Source organism: Harpegnathos saltator, unplaced genomic scaffold (genome assembly GCF_003227715.2).
Source record: "Harpegnathos saltator strain DR-91 unplaced genomic scaffold, Hsal_v8.6 scaffold795, whole genome shotgun sequence".
In the NCBI taxonomy this organism is placed as follows: domain Eukaryota; kingdom Metazoa; phylum Arthropoda; class Insecta; order Hymenoptera; family Formicidae; genus Harpegnathos; species Harpegnathos saltator.
This window is the reverse complement of record NW_020230643.1, coordinates 293,523-312,825: the sequence shown is the minus strand read 5'-3', so window position 1 is coordinate 312,825 and position 19,303 is coordinate 293,523. Positions and strand designations below refer to the sequence as shown.

General features: G+C 46.0%; 1 protein-coding gene across 4 annotated transcripts in view; it reads right to left on the bottom strand.

Moving 5' to 3' along the window:
• LOC105186692 (spondin-1) overlaps nt 1-18,683 on the bottom strand; it is a 29,890-nt gene extending 11,207 nt beyond the window's left edge. For all 4 annotated transcript variants that reach the window (XM_025306646.1, XM_011147076.3, XM_025306648.1 and 1 more), the window contains exons 1-4: nt 18,528-18,683; nt 10,227-10,428; nt 876-1,119; nt 1-187 (exon numbers count right to left, since the gene is read on the bottom strand). In XM_025306646.1, coding sequence (XP_025162431.1) covers nt 1-187; nt 876-1,119; nt 10,227-10,425 — 630 coding nt within the window. In that variant the 5' untranslated portion in view covers nt 10,426-10,428; nt 18,528-18,683. The remainder of the gene's footprint in view (nt 188-875; nt 1,120-10,226; nt 10,429-18,527) is intronic.
• Between the last annotated feature and the right edge of the window lie 620 nt (nt 18,684-19,303).

The following is a 19,303-nucleotide window of genomic DNA, read 5'->3' as shown; positions in this document are numbered from 1 at the left end:
TTTTGGATGAGTGTTCCGCGACCACAGCCCTTCAAAAGTGACCTCGTACTTTGCCTCTTCGCAGGCGCAGCACTCCGCCAACACCGGGCCCTGATCGTCTGCTTCCGCTTTTGAGTCTTGACACATGTTGAGGATCAGGTCGAAGTCGTCCATGTACCATGTATCCGGCGTTTCCATTACCGTCGCTCTGTGTAACGGAACGGCTCAGAAACGAAAAAGGAAAACCGACTGGCCGGAAGGCTCCGGAAAGTCTATCAAAATTTCTTTTCACAACGAAAGTATTTTATCAAAAATAAAAGATATATTTTCTGAGCTAATGAGAGATTTGCTAATTGCTACGATGGACATTTTTTTTCTCTCCTTTATCGAAAATAAAAGAGATATTTTCTGAGCTAATGAGAGATTTGCTAGTTGCTACGATGGTCGTTTTTTTTCTCTCCTTTGTCGAAAATAAAAGATATATTTTCTGAGCTAATGAATTTGCTAATGAAATTTGCTAGTTGCTACGATAGACGTTTTTTTCTCTCCTTTGTCAAAAATAAAAGATATATTTGCTGAGCTAATAAAATTTGCTAGCTGCTACGATGGACGTTTCTTTCTCTCCTTTGTCGAAAATAAAAGATATATTTTTTGAGCTAATGAAATTTGCTGGTTGCTATGATGGACGTTTCTTTCTCTCCGTGAGATCTCATACAGGGTGTCTTAAAAATACCCGGAATCCCCGGATAATTTTGTATGTATTATTATATACGAGTACGTTTCATAAAATCTCGCAACGAGAAAAGCAGTGAGCTAAAACGAGCGACAGAGAGTGATCTCTCTCTTTTTCTCTCTTTCCGCGCGCTGGGTTAATGTTAACAAGAGTATCCCATCACCTGAGGAGTATACAACCGCTACCTTCGGGAGGACTGGTCCAGATAACGGTTACTTCTTCCTTCAACACCTTGGACGTCTCCACGACCGCGTTCGCGCAATTATCCGCAAATTTGGTCATCGTGTCGTCCTGAAGATCAAACACCCCGACGTCCGCGGTGTCGTTTGCATTTTCGGCCTCGGCGGATATTAGGAATCTCGTGAACTTCCGATGCAGCTGATCGGTACCGTCGATCTGCAGGGTTACTGAAATGATCGGCGATCTCTGTTTGGTACGGCCGTATTGCAACACTTTCTACTGGGTGGTCGAGATGTGTCGCGCCGTTGCCGCGAGATATCTCATATCTGCACCGTTGCTTCGAAATGATTTATGACGGTGATGAAAAGGCGATTCCTTTGTTTAAAAGATGAAACACGGCGGAACATTTGCTCTCTGTGATACTGTCATTCCTCTCTTCCTTTCTTATTAGAGAAAAGTTCATTGTTTTGGTCTACGTGCTCGCGGGGAAATGTCATAACACAAAGAAACGGAATTATTCTCCGTCCGTGAAAATGACCAGACATGAGAACGGAGCCACTGATCGGTGAAACACGAGTAATAACCGTAGAGAGAAACGACGAGATATCGCGAGCACCCTGTACATTGTTTCACGCCATAGCTATAACGTCACAGAATTCCCGACAACGTCCCATACATCGCCGTAATTAGACAGCGGAGCGATGAGCTATTTTGTCGGGAATTGCTCGCGTCATAAGTTCTGCGCGATCAAACGTGTCTATAAAAATTTTCCCAATAATTCGGCCGGGAAAAGAGAGCAGGCAAAGAACACGAGGAACTTCCGTTTTGTTCGCGCGTATTCCGTAATTAATCGCGAGCGAGAACAAAATCTCACACGACCCGCTTCAGGAATGGAAAATTTAAGCGAAAACTTTGACGGCCAAGTACGACCCACCTGGTTTTCAGAGAGAATGCGATTTCGCGAACGCTTGAATTCTTGATGATAAGTCGGGATAAGAATTTAGAACTTCTGAAAAATGGAATAATATGTATAATGCGCCCGAAAACTGTGTGCCGACCTCCCGTCCTCTTCTCGTAATCGATTTTGTAGACAAAATACATAGGAATGACAGCAAAAGTAAAATTACTCTTACTTCCGAAACACGCGACCGCGAATTCCACATTTCGTGCTTCGATAATTGATCGGATAACCGAAGCGCGGAAAATTCCACTGTTGTGTACGGGGCTTGGAATTACGTAATTGCAGATGAACTAATCGCAATGCCGAAAATGTGTGCATAATGTGGGGGTCGCTAATCGATCGGTATTAATCTGGGATTTACTCGCTGAAATTCCCGGCAGCCATGTTGCACCGTCAACACGTACGATCGATAGTTTCACATGAGGATTATGCGTTTTTAGTTAACAAATGTATAAAATGTATAACACAAAGTACTTCGAGCGTGACTGAGAGAAGCCCGTGTAAATTGAGAACTTGAACAAAGTTCTCGCTGAATCGAAGGCAATCTTAAAGCGTGCGCGTGTGTATGTAACGTATGTGTGCAAACGAATTGCATTTTTATCCGATTGAATTAACCAATGATATATATTCAATGACACATCAAATATTAAAATTTACCAACTCTTACGAGAGAGATGTGTGTATAAATTGCGCAATAGAAATTAATCGAACGATATCAAACATTAAATCTCCTCAATCTGGAATTCTATTTTCTCTCATATTTTTACGAAATACGTGCGAAAGTAGGTTAGACTGTCGGTTGCAGCGGATCCTTTAATAGCTCTTCTAACGAATGAAAAAAAACCTGAAGAAGCTTGCGGAGAAGTTCGGTTTCTTATTTGAGGTGTTGAGAGGGAGGAAGAGAAAAAAAGAAAGAGCGAGGGACAGAAAGAGAGAGAAAGAGAGAGAGAGAGAGAGAGAGAGAGAGAGAGAGAGAGAGAGAGAGAGAGAGAGAGAGAGAGAGAGAAAACGAGAGAGAAAGAAAGAGTGAACGTGTATAAATATCGGCTTATAGATTCTCCATTTATATCGGAGGAGAATATTCGTGTTCTTGGAATAGAAATATATCAGCCCGGATACCGACCCGCTATTTATAGCATGGATTAAACACGACACACCGTGAATCCGGCGCCGCGTGTTCAAGGGGATTCGCGTACTCCTTTTCCTATTACGAAATATTCTTCGGCATGTGTAAACGAGCGCTACACATTCTGCGTGCGACTTTATTTAAAGAATACACCTTAGATCTTATTCAATTCTCGCCAATAATAAATTTACGTGTATGTTATATTCTACTAATTTTTCTCCTTACTTAAGTAACGGGTAATTATATTAATTATATTATATCATGAAATTAATGTCAACATAATCGATATTAACATCGATGTATTAATATTAATTTATTTTATACATCTCCAGCGCATACAAATGCAGTTAATCAATATTTAGAGATAAAGAAATCAGATCGGATGGTTCCTTTCGCCGAAGGGATGAAATAATCGGGAGAACGCGGAATTGCGTAAACAATTAGATAAAAGGCGTTTAGGCATATTACGAAATGTTGCAGTCGCAAGGTTGTCGGTTCGTAGGTCACTCTCTCTGCATCGAAGCACGTAATACTCAGCTGTTTGGTGCCATTTATGGCTTCTGGTGTTTTACGGGTCTTCTCGGGTCACGTCTCTTTACGTGCGTGAGATGTACTGCATGTCGGATCTCCCGTGTGGAAAAACGCTTCGAAAACGGGGATTTTTTATACATTGTACAAATGTGAATGAAAAAGCATAACGTTTCAATCCGCCGCGCGGCATTCTCTGCGCCACGACATCACTAATCGCGGACGAGAAATAGCGCGAATACCCGCATCTTTTGATTCGAAACGAGAGATTGCACGAATTTTCCGCGATCGCAGCTCCTCCCCCCCCTTCCCTCGTGTTATCTACATAGCAGGAAAATATAAAAAATACAGAATTTCATCCCGTTAGTTCCGCGTCGATTTAAAGCCGTCGAGTGATGAATCCCATCACTGGAAAAGTGAACGGATCGTTTTCTCCCGCGTGTCGCTGTTTCCAGTCGTTTTCTATCGAAGAGCGTCGTATTTATCGACGCACAAACAGACGCGACAAATTATTGCGTCAGCGACAATGACTCACCGAGCGACGACGACGCCGACGGCGACGGCGGCTGCGTTCACCTCCCGCATGATCATTCCCATAACCCTGAATTAGAAGAATTAACGGCAAAAACGCAGTTAACTGAGACCTTCGTCGGGATATCGCGTTTCCCACGCAACGAGCCCCTCAACATTCGAGAGACCGCCCGAGGAGTAGCGCCGTGCGTTTCGCGTCGGGATCCACGTCCGTCTGTTTAAAGGTGAACGCGCGCACCTTCGCGCCGAGAGCGTCTTCTTTGAGCGTCCGGATTCCCATATCGTCGAGTAATCGCGTCCGAAGACCTCGAGAGAGAAGCCGGCGGCATTAATTAATTTCGCAAACTGCATCGGGCATGTTTCCGATCGCACGAACGCGTCGAAACCGATGATTTCATCGTCGGATACACTTCCTGCTTCGCGTTCTCTCTCTCTCTCTCTCTCTCTCTCTCTCTTTCTCTCTCTCTCTCTCTCGCTCCCTCCCTCCTTCTCTCCTTATCTCAAATGCAAGCTTTTGAGAGACAGTCGATAGCCAACTAATCTCGGCTTCGCGACGATTTTAGAATTATCCAAGTTTATCGGACGCTCGAAGTCGGCGTGAAAGCTTGGATTGGGCTCGCGGCTTGCATTTTGCAACTTCGTAGTGAATACGCGCGATTGCAGCTCTAGACTCATTTCGCCAGGAGCGGATAAGAGAGAGAGAGAGAGAGAGAGAGAGGGGGGGAAGAGAATCCGATTTTTCATCCATAACAAAGCGGATTACTTGTAAAGCAGAACAATAGAGTTCATCTATTCGCGCGTAATGCTGCCTCTCCCGCGTTGCTATGGAACGACGAGGATGAATTATTAATTAATTTCGAATAATAATGCACAGCAGCTATAGTATATATGAGCTTTATAGTACATAATGCGCATAAAGTCGCGTCTCTGTCTCTCTCTCTCTCTCTCTCTCTCTCTCTCTCTCTCTCTCTCTCTCTCTCTCTCTCTCTCTCTCTCTCTCTTTCTCTCTCTCTCTCTCTCTCTCTCTCTCTTTCTCTCTCTTTCTCTCTCTATCTATCTACCTATCTCTCTCTGAATTCCGCGTGGTTGAAATTCCTCATACAATCGCGAGGAATGAAACGACGACGTTAGATAGTTTTCGGAAGCATTCGGCGACTAGTTCAACAGCGCAAACCGTTCTCTCGTCGACGAGGGTTCGCCAATGTCGAGATATGGCAAATTCGCGAATGAAGCTCGCGGTTGCATGATTCACGGTGTCGCGGCGCGACGCAGAGAGCAGGAAAAATAGTGGCGCTTTTGTTAGCCGTTACGCTCCCTTTTTCTCTTAACGCAATTTTTCCCGTGGAAATAAATCTATACAAATTTGCCCGTATGCCGACATAGAATCGATGCCGTCGGTGTGGCAGTAACCGCCCGCACACGCGGGCTCTGTCCCGCTAAATCGTTTATACCGTTGTTTAAAATCATCGAGATCGTTTCGAGATAGAAGTGAAATTCGTATTAAGCGGACGTCACAATTAACGCGCGCGACTTTGGACTCAGATTTCAGCGTTTAGCACTTTCCATTAGCGCGCAATTTTTTCTACCGTTCTCGCATGATGGTAGGCAGAGAGATCGCCCGCTATTTTTCGTCTTCCATCGAAACAATTCTTCCGCGAGGGGACGAGACGGATGCATTCCGAAACGTAAAAATCGACGGAGACAACATCTCTGTCCACGATTGTGTACACCGACATACCTGAGAATATTGCAGGTAAGAGAAACCCACGCGATAAGAACGCGGCGTACACCGCGATGCACTGCAAGTCTTTCGCGGGCTGACTTAGCGCGCGATCTTCGCCGCGATGAGCCCGGACTTATCTCGGAGAGTCTTACTTTATTTTTAAGTTCGACTTCCTTTCATTTTCCGAAGTTTCAAGTCTTTGTCCGAGTCGAGATTTTAATTAAACTCCGCGCGGTCAAGGTTTAATCGACGCTCGTAGAAACGAGCGTAAAGTCCCAGCCGGGTGGCCTCGAACGACGTTATGAGGAGAGAAAAGTGGAAAAAGAGGGCAGCATGCGGCCGCGGAGACGCGTCCGACCATACGTCGCGGCGGCTACTTCCGCCGGTTCATCATCGTTTCGCCCGCTTGCGATCTCTTGAAGCTCTGATATCACGCTAATTACGGCGCGTAAACACGGCAGGAAAATTGACTCAATCGAAAACGCGCGCGAATCGACGCCTCGACGCGCCGTGATATTAGTCATCGACCGCGCAGTTAACTAATTCCAATTAACGAACCGCCGCTGGGCAGGCAACACCGCTATAAGTATACACTGAGGGAAATGGCGGGGAACAACCAAGAAAGAGGATGAACATTTGGCCGACCGCGCTTAAAGGCAATTAACGTGGCTGATCTGCGGCCATGTCAATTGCATTGGTAACTTCCATTAATTCGCAAATACGCTTCGACTTTGGGAGCCTTTCCCTGCTCGTGAACGACGATCGGTACGAGTGGTCGGCGAGTCGCAAGGATCTCCTGCTGCGTTTTACTCTCGACCACGGCTATCACAACCTGGTATTTTCGCAGTCAGGTAGACACGAGTGCTACCAGGATACCCGGATAGCGGATCAGTCGCGAGTTTGCAATGCGTCGTTAGAAAAATCGATAATCAGCGAGCACTTGAAATGACCAGCTACTCTCGGATACCCAGGTATTCAGGGCAGCACTTGAATGCCTCGACTATCCAGGTAATACCTGAGACATCCAGGTGGTTGGAATTCCGCACTCTCGATTCAGTAATCCAGAAGGGACTGAATATGCCATTGTAATGTTGACAGATTTCGGAACGTAGGATCAATTGCGCGATTAGCGTCGATCTAATTTCGCGAGGATCGAGCCACGGAGGCCTTTTAATCGACTGTAATCCCGACTATTAATTCCCGCCCTCTCGGGCCGCGTCGCGTAGAGGAGGAAGGAACACCCTCGCGTCTACGGAACAAAGAAGGCGAGTCCATTCACGGCTGAGGTCTGCGTCTATTCACAGTTAATATATATGTTGATTAGCCGCCTTTACTATCTCTCATCACATTGTTTCGCGACCTCCCGTTGCGACGAAGGACGAAACGACGGACGCGATAATTTCGTCGCGCTCTTCAACGGCCGGCGGCCTTTCCCTCCGTGGAATTTAACCTCGGCGAACCGAAGCCGTGCTCTGTGTCTCCTACAAGCGCGATTTAATAGAATTTTATCGGACCGACCACCGGCCATTGAATCCGTTCGCATTAAATCTGCGGGTCGACGCGCTGCCTCACACCTGGCGTCCCGCCAGCATTACGTAAGGCATTAATTCAATGGATCCGCGAGATTTGCATGCGTTAGTGGACGCCGGAGGTGTCGTACGAACGAGTTGCGTTTCGCGAGATGTTCACGAAGGAGCGAGGAAGAAGAAGAAGAGGAAGAAGAGGGGGAGAGGGGGAGAGAGAGAGAGAGAGAGAGAGAGAGAGAGAGAGAGAAGAAAACGAACTTTATTGCGTCGGATCGCCGAGACCGGACAAATAGAGACGTTTCCGTAGGAGACAGCGGAATTTATAACCGGCGCGCAGAGCCGGTTTATGGCCACTCGCGAAATGCTCCACTGTGCGAAGCTCCTCTTAAACGAAACTCGCGAAACTGACCTAAGATTTTGTCGCGTACGAGAGTGCTCCGTTCCGAAAAGTACACTCGTGCCGTTCCGCTCGCTTCTCCTCCTGCGAGAGAGCGAGTAATCGGAAATTGTGACAAATTAAAGCGAAGGACCGATTAGATCCTCGGGTTGAAATCGAAATCAATCCAAGCGAAGGGGATGCCAAAATGAATTTTCATTCGTATTTTCCTTCATTTATTTATTTATGGGAACTACTTTTTAGGTACGATGCATTCGAGTATCGCATATTGCATATTAACTATTGCACGCTGCCTGTTAATTATTGAATGTAATATAATGCCCGCACACATCAGCTCTCGTCAGTTTTTTCCGCTTTGATTCGTTCGACGGAGCCTCTCATTAATCGAAAACGTACAATGTCGCTTCGTTATACTGTTTTATATCTTGTAAACCTACGGCATTAAACGTCTGAGCACACATTTCGGCAAATCAGAGAAAAGCTTTTGAAAGAAAGTCTCCGCGGCACGAGCGACGACGACGGATTTTTACAGGAGAATCCGAGCCATTTCCGCCGACGCGACGTAAAATTCCTACCGTAAAATTTTGATCGGACGGTTTTATTTCGCGAGGTCTTTCGTCGAGGGGAAGGGGAAGTAGTATCGGCGCTCTCGGGGCTATCTAAGCTCGTCGTGTCGAGGACTTGGGACTACGGTTATCGATCGAGGTAATGATACCGTGCCGCGCGAGTTAATGATACTCGACATAAAGAACGCGAAAAAGCTGCGAGACGATGGCTGTGCAGTCGAGCTGGAAAAATGTGCCGGGGGCGAAGTAAGCAAATAAAACGCGAATTTATGCGCGAAAGGACTATGTATGTATATATACTCAGGACAAACGATACATTATGTACCGAGGGCACCGACGCTACGCGCGCTATTGTGTTTAGGTATCGCACCAGTAAATAATAAGCGCCAGTGATTTCATTGTTATCCCGTAATTAAGTGTGCTTATAATATATTTACATGCTTATAATATATTTACGCGTTGTGAAATCTCGATGGTCTTGATACACATATACACATACATACACACATACGCAAGACCAATCAAATAAATGCCAATAGGAAACGAGAATATAAAATTTCGCAAATTTCGCCCATGAATGAAAATATCCGGAACCGCGCTTGAAACATCAAAATTACATTCCGCTCGTCACACGGAAGAGCCAGCGAGGTTTGCATTAATATTACCGTAAGGGCGGAATTTTAGCGCGAAGAATGTAAGCGGCCAAGCGACTCGCTACTCTGTGCGAAACGCGCAGTCTTCGGGACGACGAAGGATGATTAGGAAGCTGTAGCCGCGCAAAGCTAATCGGTCAAAGTTCACCGCGCGGCTTGGCCGGGTCGCGCGGCATTTATCCCGACTTTCGAGGCGAAATGACCTTTTCGAGTCGTAAATCGTGCTTCCCGAATCTCCGGCCGGCCTTTCAATCCAAAGCGCGGTTTCCGCCGAGACGTTGCGATTCGCGGAAAAGCGGCCACGTTCGCCGACTCGATTCTCCCCTATAATTGCCGCAATTACCGTCGAAGGCGCGGAGAAATCAGCGCGCGTCGAATTTCAGAGGTGCCTGCGCGACTGTAGGAGTGCCGCTAATTGATATGCCAACGACATATATCCTCGGCCGCGCGTCACCGGCGACGAGTCGCGCGCAACTCGGTCATTTTAATTGATCGGTCGTTTTAATTTATCTCTCATTTTGCAAATGCCGATTGAGAGTCCCCGTGCGACGTGAGCCACTGGAGAATACAGGAAACGACGCGACCGAAACGTTCCGTTGACTTTGAGCGAATACTACTGCGAATGTTTACTGCGTGATTAAATTACGATGATTAATCAAGTACTCGCCATCGATACTTTCGCATTGGCTCTTGTTGACTGGATTGCTTCTTTCTTAATTTTTGTTTTGATTAATTTCGCTTCGATTAATTTCACATGGGAGTCTGGATCAAACACAAATCCGGGAACGTGATCCGAGAAATTCATATCTCGTTAAAAATCACGGCTCGCAGTGAAAAATATTCCTGATATGGAAAAGCGATGCGCTCTAAGTGCACTGAACCATTCAACATGATCCGTTCGATTTCCGAGACGATAATGCACGGTAAATCGGCCATTTTCCGCCAGCGATAATCGCAAACGGCATCGCAATTATTCGATCGCTGAGGGATTCGTTTCCATCGAATGTGCAATGAAGTCAAATTATGCTGAAAATACGAGCCCGACGCGAGCTCTCTAATAGATCTCATCGGCGAATCCTGGAAAGTGCAAACTCTCAGGGATAAAGGAAAGGTCTCGCTTGTAATTTATCCAGATGTAACCTAGATCCCGGCGCGCAAAGATACAGCACAATCTCCGGGTGCATTCGCGATAATAGAATCGCAGCGCGCGCTACGGACGCGCATTTTCAATTCTTCCGCACACGGGCGGGCGGAAAAATCGAGTTCTCGCGTCGACGCGGCACGCACACAGCGCCGGCCTCGCTCGCACGACTGTGTACTTACCGCTGTAGCGTGTGTTGGGCATGTAAGCGTAAACCAGCTCGGTCCTGTTGTACAGAGTCATGAAAAAGTTATATCTGCCTTCGGCGTTGGAGCGCGGCGTGGTAACGCCGTCTATGAGCCGGTTGCATTTTGTCGAATTCGCACTCGTTACCGCGGCGAGCAGCAACAAAGCGCCGTGCACAATCCTGCCGCTGCGCATCGTCTGCAAACGAGGAAAAAAAACCGGCATAACAATACGCCCATATCCGATGAACCCGCAACAGTTTTAGCGTCGCTCGTGTGTATCGGCGGCTATGCGGCGGACACATCGGCGGACGAGGACCATATTTCGGTGTTGAACGCCGTTCGATATTTCCGGCTTGTCGCATCCTCTTTTTCTCGCGCCGGGGGCAAAATGCGCGCGTCGTCGGCGGATAACACTCGGCGAGATAAGGACGCGCGCGTGAAAACGAGTCGCAGATTTTTAATCACTTTTAATCGTTGCCGTTGAGTTAGGCGGGCGCGATGCACCCGTCCAACAAATATTTACAGTCACAGGGGGTCGGGCCGCTCGAGAATGTTTACGCGTTTACGACGTGATTTTCGTCGGCGACGAGAGTTCGTTAACACGTTGATCGCGGACGACGAACTTCCGTCGATTGCACGAGAGCTCAACTGGGATGAATCCAACGAAGACGCGGCAAATAAATACAATTCGAGACGTATCTTTCACTTGGCTTCGTTGGCTCTCTTTTGGCGTAGAAAAGCCGTTCTTCGAATCGTCGCTTCGCTTTGTGATATCGTAAAATTAGATTTGTTGATCTCTCTCTCTCTCTCTCTCCTTCTCTTTCTCTCTCTTTCTCTGTGCGACGTTCTGCGCTCGTCGCTACCGTATATCGAACAGTCCGACAAGTCGTGGCTCTCTATCACTGTTCTTTGCAATCTTCCTGATTGTACTATTTGTGTCTTGAATGCTGTCAAGTTTGGAATTACAACGACGTGCAAGTCGATTACAGCATAAAAGAAGGAAGACGGCTCGGAGCGACTGAGAATAGACGAAATTAAAATGGAAATCAGTTTTGGGAATGGCGGGGGAGGGTGAGTGACGAGAGGCGTGATCCCGGTCCCTTCCACATTCAAAGGCGCGTCACAGCCCCCACGTTATTCCCGTTTATATCCCCATTATGCGCTTTAATTAAAATTTAAACGAAACGAATAATCTGCTCATTTCCCTCGCACCGACATGGCCGCGCCGACGCGTTTCAACATTTCGCCGTCTGAATCGCAAGCTCAGCTCGCGGTCCTGTCAAGGTGATTGAAGAGGAGCGACGGACCGTGATTCTTCAGCTAGCCGTTTCAGCGGATTCAGCGGCCTGAAATATCGGGATAAACATCACGATTGAAACACATGTCACCCGGAAAATCAAGATTTAAGGAGAATCTCTTGAGTCTCGCTCGAATGGATGAACCGACTCCCTCAGGAAGAGACGAAGTCTCTAACGCCGACGACAACGGCTACGAGAACTCGCGAGGCGGATAAATGCACGTGAGCACTGTGAGGTAGAGCGATGCCAACACGTGAGACAATTGGCCACGGTGCTCGGTGCAACAACGCGTCGCTTTTAAATGCGCGCATCGCCGACTGAGTCATCATGCCCAGCGATCTTGGCAGGATCGCGGCGAAACGGGGGTACGTCAGGTTGTTCGCACTTTCCCCGGTTCATTGAACGACCGTGCTTTCGAGACGTACCGTGTGCTGACGGAAGTGATGCACTGGGCCGCGAAAGTGGAGCCTCAAAGCAGTGCATGGACGGTTTGAGCTCGCGGTATACCGTCGTGGTATCGATAATATACAGGGTGTCCCATTTTCTTTCCCATCAACTTTCGCATTAAAAAATCTCAAAAACTGTGAAAGATATTAAAAAAAGCTAAAACATGTTTTCCATGATTTCGAAGGGGAAAGAGAATGGCATTATCAGTTTTTTATCTGGAGGGCATTTTCAAGGTCAGTTGAAGATCAACTTAATTTTTTAAAGTAGAAAGCTCAATTTTTTATTATATCTTCTTTTTCTACCAATTAATTTTAACAACTTTTGTCTGAAACATTTTTTTATTTGCCTAATATTTTTTTTAATATTTAGGGAAAACTTAGTAACTTTTTCAACATTTAACTTACGATATCTCGTTAACTATTCGTCGAAAGAAAAAATAGTATTAGACTTTTTTACTTTATTTACTATCAAGAATATATTACTATAATAGTGTATTAATATAATAGTAACCTAATTTTTGTTAATTTATCAACCTTTGGAAATTTCATAATTATTAAATTAACAAAAGTTAGGACACTATTATAGTAATATATTCTTAATAGTAAATAAAGTAAAAAAGTCTAATACTATTTTTCCTTTCGACGAATAGTTAACGAGATATCGTAAGTTAAATGTTGAAAAAGTTACTAAGTTTTCCCTAAATATTAAAAAAAATATTAGGCAAATAAAAAAATGTTTTAGACAAAAGTTGTTAAAATTAATTGGTAGAAAAAGAAGATATAATAAAAAATTGGGCTTTCTACTTTAAAAAATTAAGTTGATCTTCAACTGACCTTGAAAATGCCCTCCAGATAAAAAACTGATAATGCCATTCTCTTTCCCCTTCGAAATCATGGAAAACATATTTTAGCTATTTTTAATATCTTTCATAGTTTTCGAGATTTTTTAATGCGAAAGTTAAAATGGGACATCCTGTATATATTCGAGAATTTATTCTAATAAAAAGAAATACATTTCCTCTCTATCTTTGGTGGATCTCTGAGGAAGGGCAAGAGTCGCGAAGCATCATTCTCAAAAGATAGTTAGAAAAAAGCTCGGAAACTCAAATTAAGTTCAATAAACTCCGACAATGCATGGAAATTATGCCGTTCGATCAGAGCTCGGGATAGCGATTTTTAATTAGCTATCCTAATTACATATTCAACGAAATGCGTTACGCTACACTGTATGCAACACAGTGCAGTCGTATTATATTAATTTATTAAATTCCACTAGACACAATCAGGATATCGATCATGAGGATGAAACATTCAAACGATGAATTGTTGCGGTTAATTGCCTACTAACTACTCCACGTTCCTATAAATTATTACCATCCATCCACCCATACATGCACGCACGCGACTATTTCCAAACACGGTAAAATCTCACACGTCCCGTAATCATCCGCGGCAAAAAAGCCGATGATAGCAGCGCGACGCTGTTCCTAAGCGAGGTCGTGCTTTTCCGCGCGGCGCGAAAGCTGATCCTCACGAATTCGCATCGTACGCGTGCGAGACGCGACGAACACGATACGCGTGCTCGACATGTCGATCCCGTGAGCATCACTGGCCTCTAATAAGCTGGTTAACCATAAATCCCAAGTGCCTAAATATATTGCTCCAAGCCGGTGTATATAGGGCATGGCATTTCACTCTGTCTGGCGCCGTGCCATGTTCGTTGTACCTTCGGAGCGCACGGTACACCAACAGGAACTCAAACAATATCTATCGAGAGACTCGACGGTGCGGCCACGGTTCTCCTCTCTACAACGCTTAAATCGCTAAAATTAAATTATTTTACACCGGATCCCCGATTCGTTCGAAAGAAAGTCGATTCGATTTATGTAGACCCGCAAGCTTCGGAGAAAAAAGTGACGAGTGAGGAAGAGAGAGAGAGAGAAAGAGAGAGAGAGAGAGAGAGAGAGAGAGAGAGAGAGAGAGAGAGAGAGAAAGAGAGAAATAGAAAGATAAAATGGAATATAATCAGAGCTTTCCGGTAAAGGTTTTGTAAAATTGATACTGGTACTGGATGTTTAACGAATTAGTTTTAATGTTTAAAAGATTATGGCGCACCATTCTTTCCTCGCTCGGGTCGCCTGTCGGTTTCAATTGTATAATTTAATTTAATTCTACGATGTTATAAACTGTTAATGATTTTATGTATCACACACAAAGGCCGCGCAGGTAAACGGGCGATTAAAGCCGAACGTGTTTTGTAGTACGATTTAATTTGAAATAGATATTAAATTTAGGACGAAAATCGCTGCTGATACCTGATATTGTTATTTTACGCCGGCCAACGCGGTCATAATCGATCTACACGTAATAAAATTGCGATATGTGTTGTCATGTCGTTTGGCAATTTCGAGATTTTCGCGTGTATGCGCCGTGAGTTTAAAAGCTGAAAATAATCTCATTTTCGAGATGCTATCTTCGAGATTTTGATTTGAGCATCTCCTCTCGTTATTTTACATCCTCCATTTAAGCGTGCACGTGTGCGGATTCATGCAGGTCTATCTAAATTTTATAAAGCACTATCGCGGTGCTCGACTTCCAATCGGGATGAAAAGCGATCGTTGAGTTGTCGAGGTAAATGAGGTTGCCGGATGAATAAACGACGAATGCTGCCGGCACGCGGGACGGTAAGAAGGACACGGCGGGATTCGCCGGGGAGAGACTCGTATCGAGGAAAGTGCAACTTCGAACGACGGATTGCCGGAGACGCCAATATGTCGGTTTGGAACTTTGGGAGAAAAACGAGGAGCGCGATGAATAGCGAGGACCTTCTCTTGGCGATATTACGAGGATCGAAACCGTGCGCGATGGGGTGGATGGGGCGAAAGTGCGCGGCGCGGCTGCCGTGAATTCATGCTTCCGTCAAATAGACGATCTAATCCTTAACGGCGTGCCCGTAATCCGTAATGTCTACCGCGGCCGATACGCGTTTACCGTATTCCCCCGTCTCCCGTTTCTCTTCGTTTATTCGCCTTCCTTTTTCCTCTTTCTCTCGCTCTCGTACTTTTCTTTTTATTTGCGTAAATGTTTGCGCCGCGCGAAAACGCGACGCGGTCCCGGAGATTTTACACCCCCGTAGAACACGTTCTGCTTTACCGAATGCTTTCCAAAGGAAATTGCGTTCCAGTGACGTTACGGCGTGACAGAATATTTTTTCCCGTAATGTATGCCCGCCGCATACACGTACACGAAGCGTGAGTTGCAGACGCGGTCTGAACTCCTACGGGGTACCGATTTCTCCCGATGAAAAATTGACAGCGAACACGGGAAGTTTTCACGCATCTCACAAGAAAATACGATAAAGTGATCCGATTTTATTTTCCTGTCTCACGCGTGCCTACAGTGGAAATTAATTTGGCGAAAATAGCGTCTTGGCGTCTGAAAAGAGAAATAACGCGGATGCGCGGATTGTAGGAACGTTCCCCTCAACACTCGTCTCGATGAGAATCGTTGCTCGTTTTTCGCATGGAGAAAGGTCGAAAGCTGTTCCACGAACAATGATAAAAGCTGACGCTTTTCTGCCAATCTACGTCACCCTAGTATTGGGTAAAGGTTCGTATAAAAAAAGCATGTCCAGCTATTCGAAAAGCGTTTACTGCCCGAGTGAAGCATTGATTTTGCGCTCAAAACAGCCCGCCCGTAGTAAATCCCGTCATCGGCATTATTCTGGCGAGTCAGAACGTGCTGTCTATCGTACATCGACGAGGGATCGATTCGATTCGGCGTGCAGCCGCGGCATTAAACTGAATAAACACACACACGCTAACTTTAGAGGAAACCGCTAGAGCAGGAGACCCGCGTCGCACTAATCACATTGCGATTCATTAACAGCCAGAGACGTAGGTATCCAAACCAGGAGGATAATTATCGAAGATTACAGCGTTCGCTCAGACTGTTGCTTCATTGACGCTCGTCCGAAGTTCATTCTCGAACGGTTGATTAATCGCAACCTCGATTTAGAACTCGGACGTCCAAATTGGGTCAAGTAAAATTTGTCGAAAATAGAGAGCATCTCACCGACGAGCGGTCTCGACACATTGAGAGAAGCCGGAGCGAAATTTTCGAGCGCAACGCAATGTAACGCGATGTAAGTCCCGCAAGTGCTGTTTTGCGTCTCTAATAGTGTCACTTGGACTGTAAGTAGCACTTCGAATTTGCCAATGCCCTCTTTTCGCTTGTGTTTAACCTTGTTATTGTAGCAAATTTAAATTTAAATCTCTATCGCCGCTTCGGGCACACGATTGTTGTTTATTATCGCGAGCTCTTTTTCCAAGCCCTACCGACGCTTCCAACGTCAATAAAAATAATAACAAAGAAATTATGAGAAAAGAAAGTCTGTTGTTTCACCTATCCGTTAATTATGTTTCTTTCTCTTTCTCTCTCTCCACCCGTTTTAATCGTTTAAATTTCTTTAGTCTTACAAAGGCTAGATGCAGGCAGAATATTGTAATGGCTGAATATTAACAATAACTCCGAATATCCGTTTCCTGAAAATATTTATAGAAAAAGAGAGAGAGAGAGAGAGAGAGAGAGAGAGAGAGAGAGAGAGAAAGAGAGCATAATGCCTCGAGCTATTCCGTAAGCTTTTAGCAGATCTTACTTTAGGCCTCAACACAGAAAATGGCAGTGATTAACTAGCTGCGCAATAAGTAACCATTTGTAGCAGTGGAGGGGGATAATAGAGCTCGAATAGTGTTGCATCTCAAAATCCTCTCCGTTGCTGCTTCAAGTCTCGACGAAATTTCAGATATTCAAGCAAAATTCTCACCGGGAATGAAACGCGACTTCATGAAGACCTTCGAAGTGTTTCCATGAAGTCTTCCATTCCTCCTGAAATTATAATCGTCCGTAATATCGATTATCAATTCGTAAACACTCGTGAGAGACAGACAGAGACCAAACGATATGCGTCGCGAAATTTGCGTGCTCTCCTTCTTCGCTGTCTCCCTTCCTCTCCCTCTTTCTCTCCTCTTGCTACCAATCTGCAGATCTGCCGGTCGAATGTTCCGCATTCTATCCTAGAGTCATTCTATTTTAATGGGCGTCGCGATAAAAAAACACGCCGACGAGCGTTATCCCGCACGGTTCGCCGGGCTTGCACAAATTTTCAGCTCGTCGGCTCGCAAAAAGAGAGCGGGCCGCGTCCCCGGCGCCCTCGCCTCGTAAGAAGCGAAAATGCACTTGTGCACCGTGCCGCCGCTGGCACGGAAATCACCGGCGCGGTTCGATCGCTTTTTATCCAACTTATCCACGGGTTGCACTGCGGACGCAAACCCTTGCCGCCCCCGTTTGTCCCGTCAGCCCCTTATCTGTTCCGGCGAGCGACCTGACAATACAGTCGGAATATAACGTGCCCGTTCGTGCACGAGAGAAGCATTCAACGCGCGACGCGCAAACAGCTCGTCGCCGAGGGCAGACGCGCTGACGGATGCTTTTTCACGAAGGCGCGTAATTGCGTATCTGCTGATACGTACGGTCGTCAAAAATTTCAATCTTTAATCAGCCGTCTCGGACGCGCGACGTGGCATATTTTGCGGCAGATAGAAAGGGCGAGGTGAAGTAGAGCGCGTTCGACGACTTATAAAGGAGAGACAGTGGAAGAGGTCCGCGAGAGAGCGCGAGAGAGAAAGAGCGAGAACGAGGATGATAATTATGTGTCCCTCTCTGCAAAAAAAAAAATAGACATTTCTCTTTCGCGCTTTGTTTTATGAACATTCCGGTGATGCAAACTAGAGCGAAGTACCGCGGCGCGAAATAATTAAATTTCAAAAAGAACACCGACGTGTCGGAGTCTTCCATAGTTTCCGCGTCTCTGAACTCTCGCCTGGGTACAAGTGATGTCTCGGATTAATGAATTTCTTTCCTCGCCCTCGTATTAGCAGCTCGATAATTAAACGAAGCGCACTGTCGGCCCGTGCGCTTGCAGTGACTCGAACAAGTCCTGAGATTATCGATTATTAATCCACGATGACGACAATAACAATGTACGAAAGACGTATAATCTCGGATAATCTTGCACGACAAAACGATATACTGCGAGCGTGACAGCGCGGTGTCTCTTCGCACGGAGTCGCCCTTTACATTTATGAGCGCTCTTACGGTTCAAAGTAAAGAATACATTAATTTCAAGATAAATGACGTCATGTCATGCGTGTCTTGTATTTTGCCAGCCATCGACTTCGCGTGCTGTCTTCCCGTCATCTAAAACCGACCGAGTCTCGTCCATACAAAAGACGGCAGGAAAAAGCCAAAAAGGAGCATCGATCGACTCCGACTTATTCAATTCCCCGCGTTCAAGCATCGCAATCGTCCTGCACCCTCTCTCTCTCTCTCTCTCTCTCTCTCTCTCTCTCTCTCTTTCTCCCTCGACCGAGAAGCATCCTGCTTGTGACAGACCGACGCGCGACGTCCGATTGCGTGAAACATCGTAAAAATTGCGTGTGGACCCGCGCGAAATTCGCGACTCGAAATTTGACAATCAATTTGGTACTCACCGCGACGTTGTTCGTGCGACCTTCAACGCACCTTTCTTCTCGCTTGCTTTGGTCTCGTCGCGGACTCGCCGAGAGTCACGTGCGTTCGCAGCTCGACGAAGCTCGACCCCGAGGAAGCACACCCTGCACGTCCGACACCGTCGCGGAGCTGCGGCAAACTGACAACCGTCCTGACTCCGGCTTGGGCTAATATCGGCGGCGGTAACTACTCCGGGCCCGCGGCCGTGCGTGCGCATCGCGCGTTCCCCGAAGAAATGTTTCCCGACCGCGAAAGAGATCGAGCTCTCTGCGTGTGACTCTGTGTGTGAAAGTATTCGTCCGAAAATCGCGCACACCTTGCTCCCCGACAGATTTGGTAATTTTCCCGGGAACGTCTGGCGAGATAGTTTCACTAGCTTCCTGTTTGAAGCCTGCTAATTGCTTCCTATTACGGGGCAAACTCGTAAGCTCGTCATGTTTGTAGAAAGTACACCGACAGTTACTCCGCGTTCTGCTCTACGTTCGCGCTCGGAAAAAGGGACCGAATTAAGCTGGCTAATTGACCTTGTCCGCTGCTCTGAATGACTCTATTCGTTCGGGTGCGACGAAACTCTTCGCGCTGTTTTTGGTAATTAAAGAACGGCGCTGTTTGCCCGTCATAATCCAACTCGTTGTGTGAATGGACGTGTTTCTCACGAAATACCGACTATCGAAATATCGAAAAATAAATAATAATTATACGATATGAAAGAGAGAGAATAGATAAAAGGTATATGACAAGTGAAACGATAAGTATA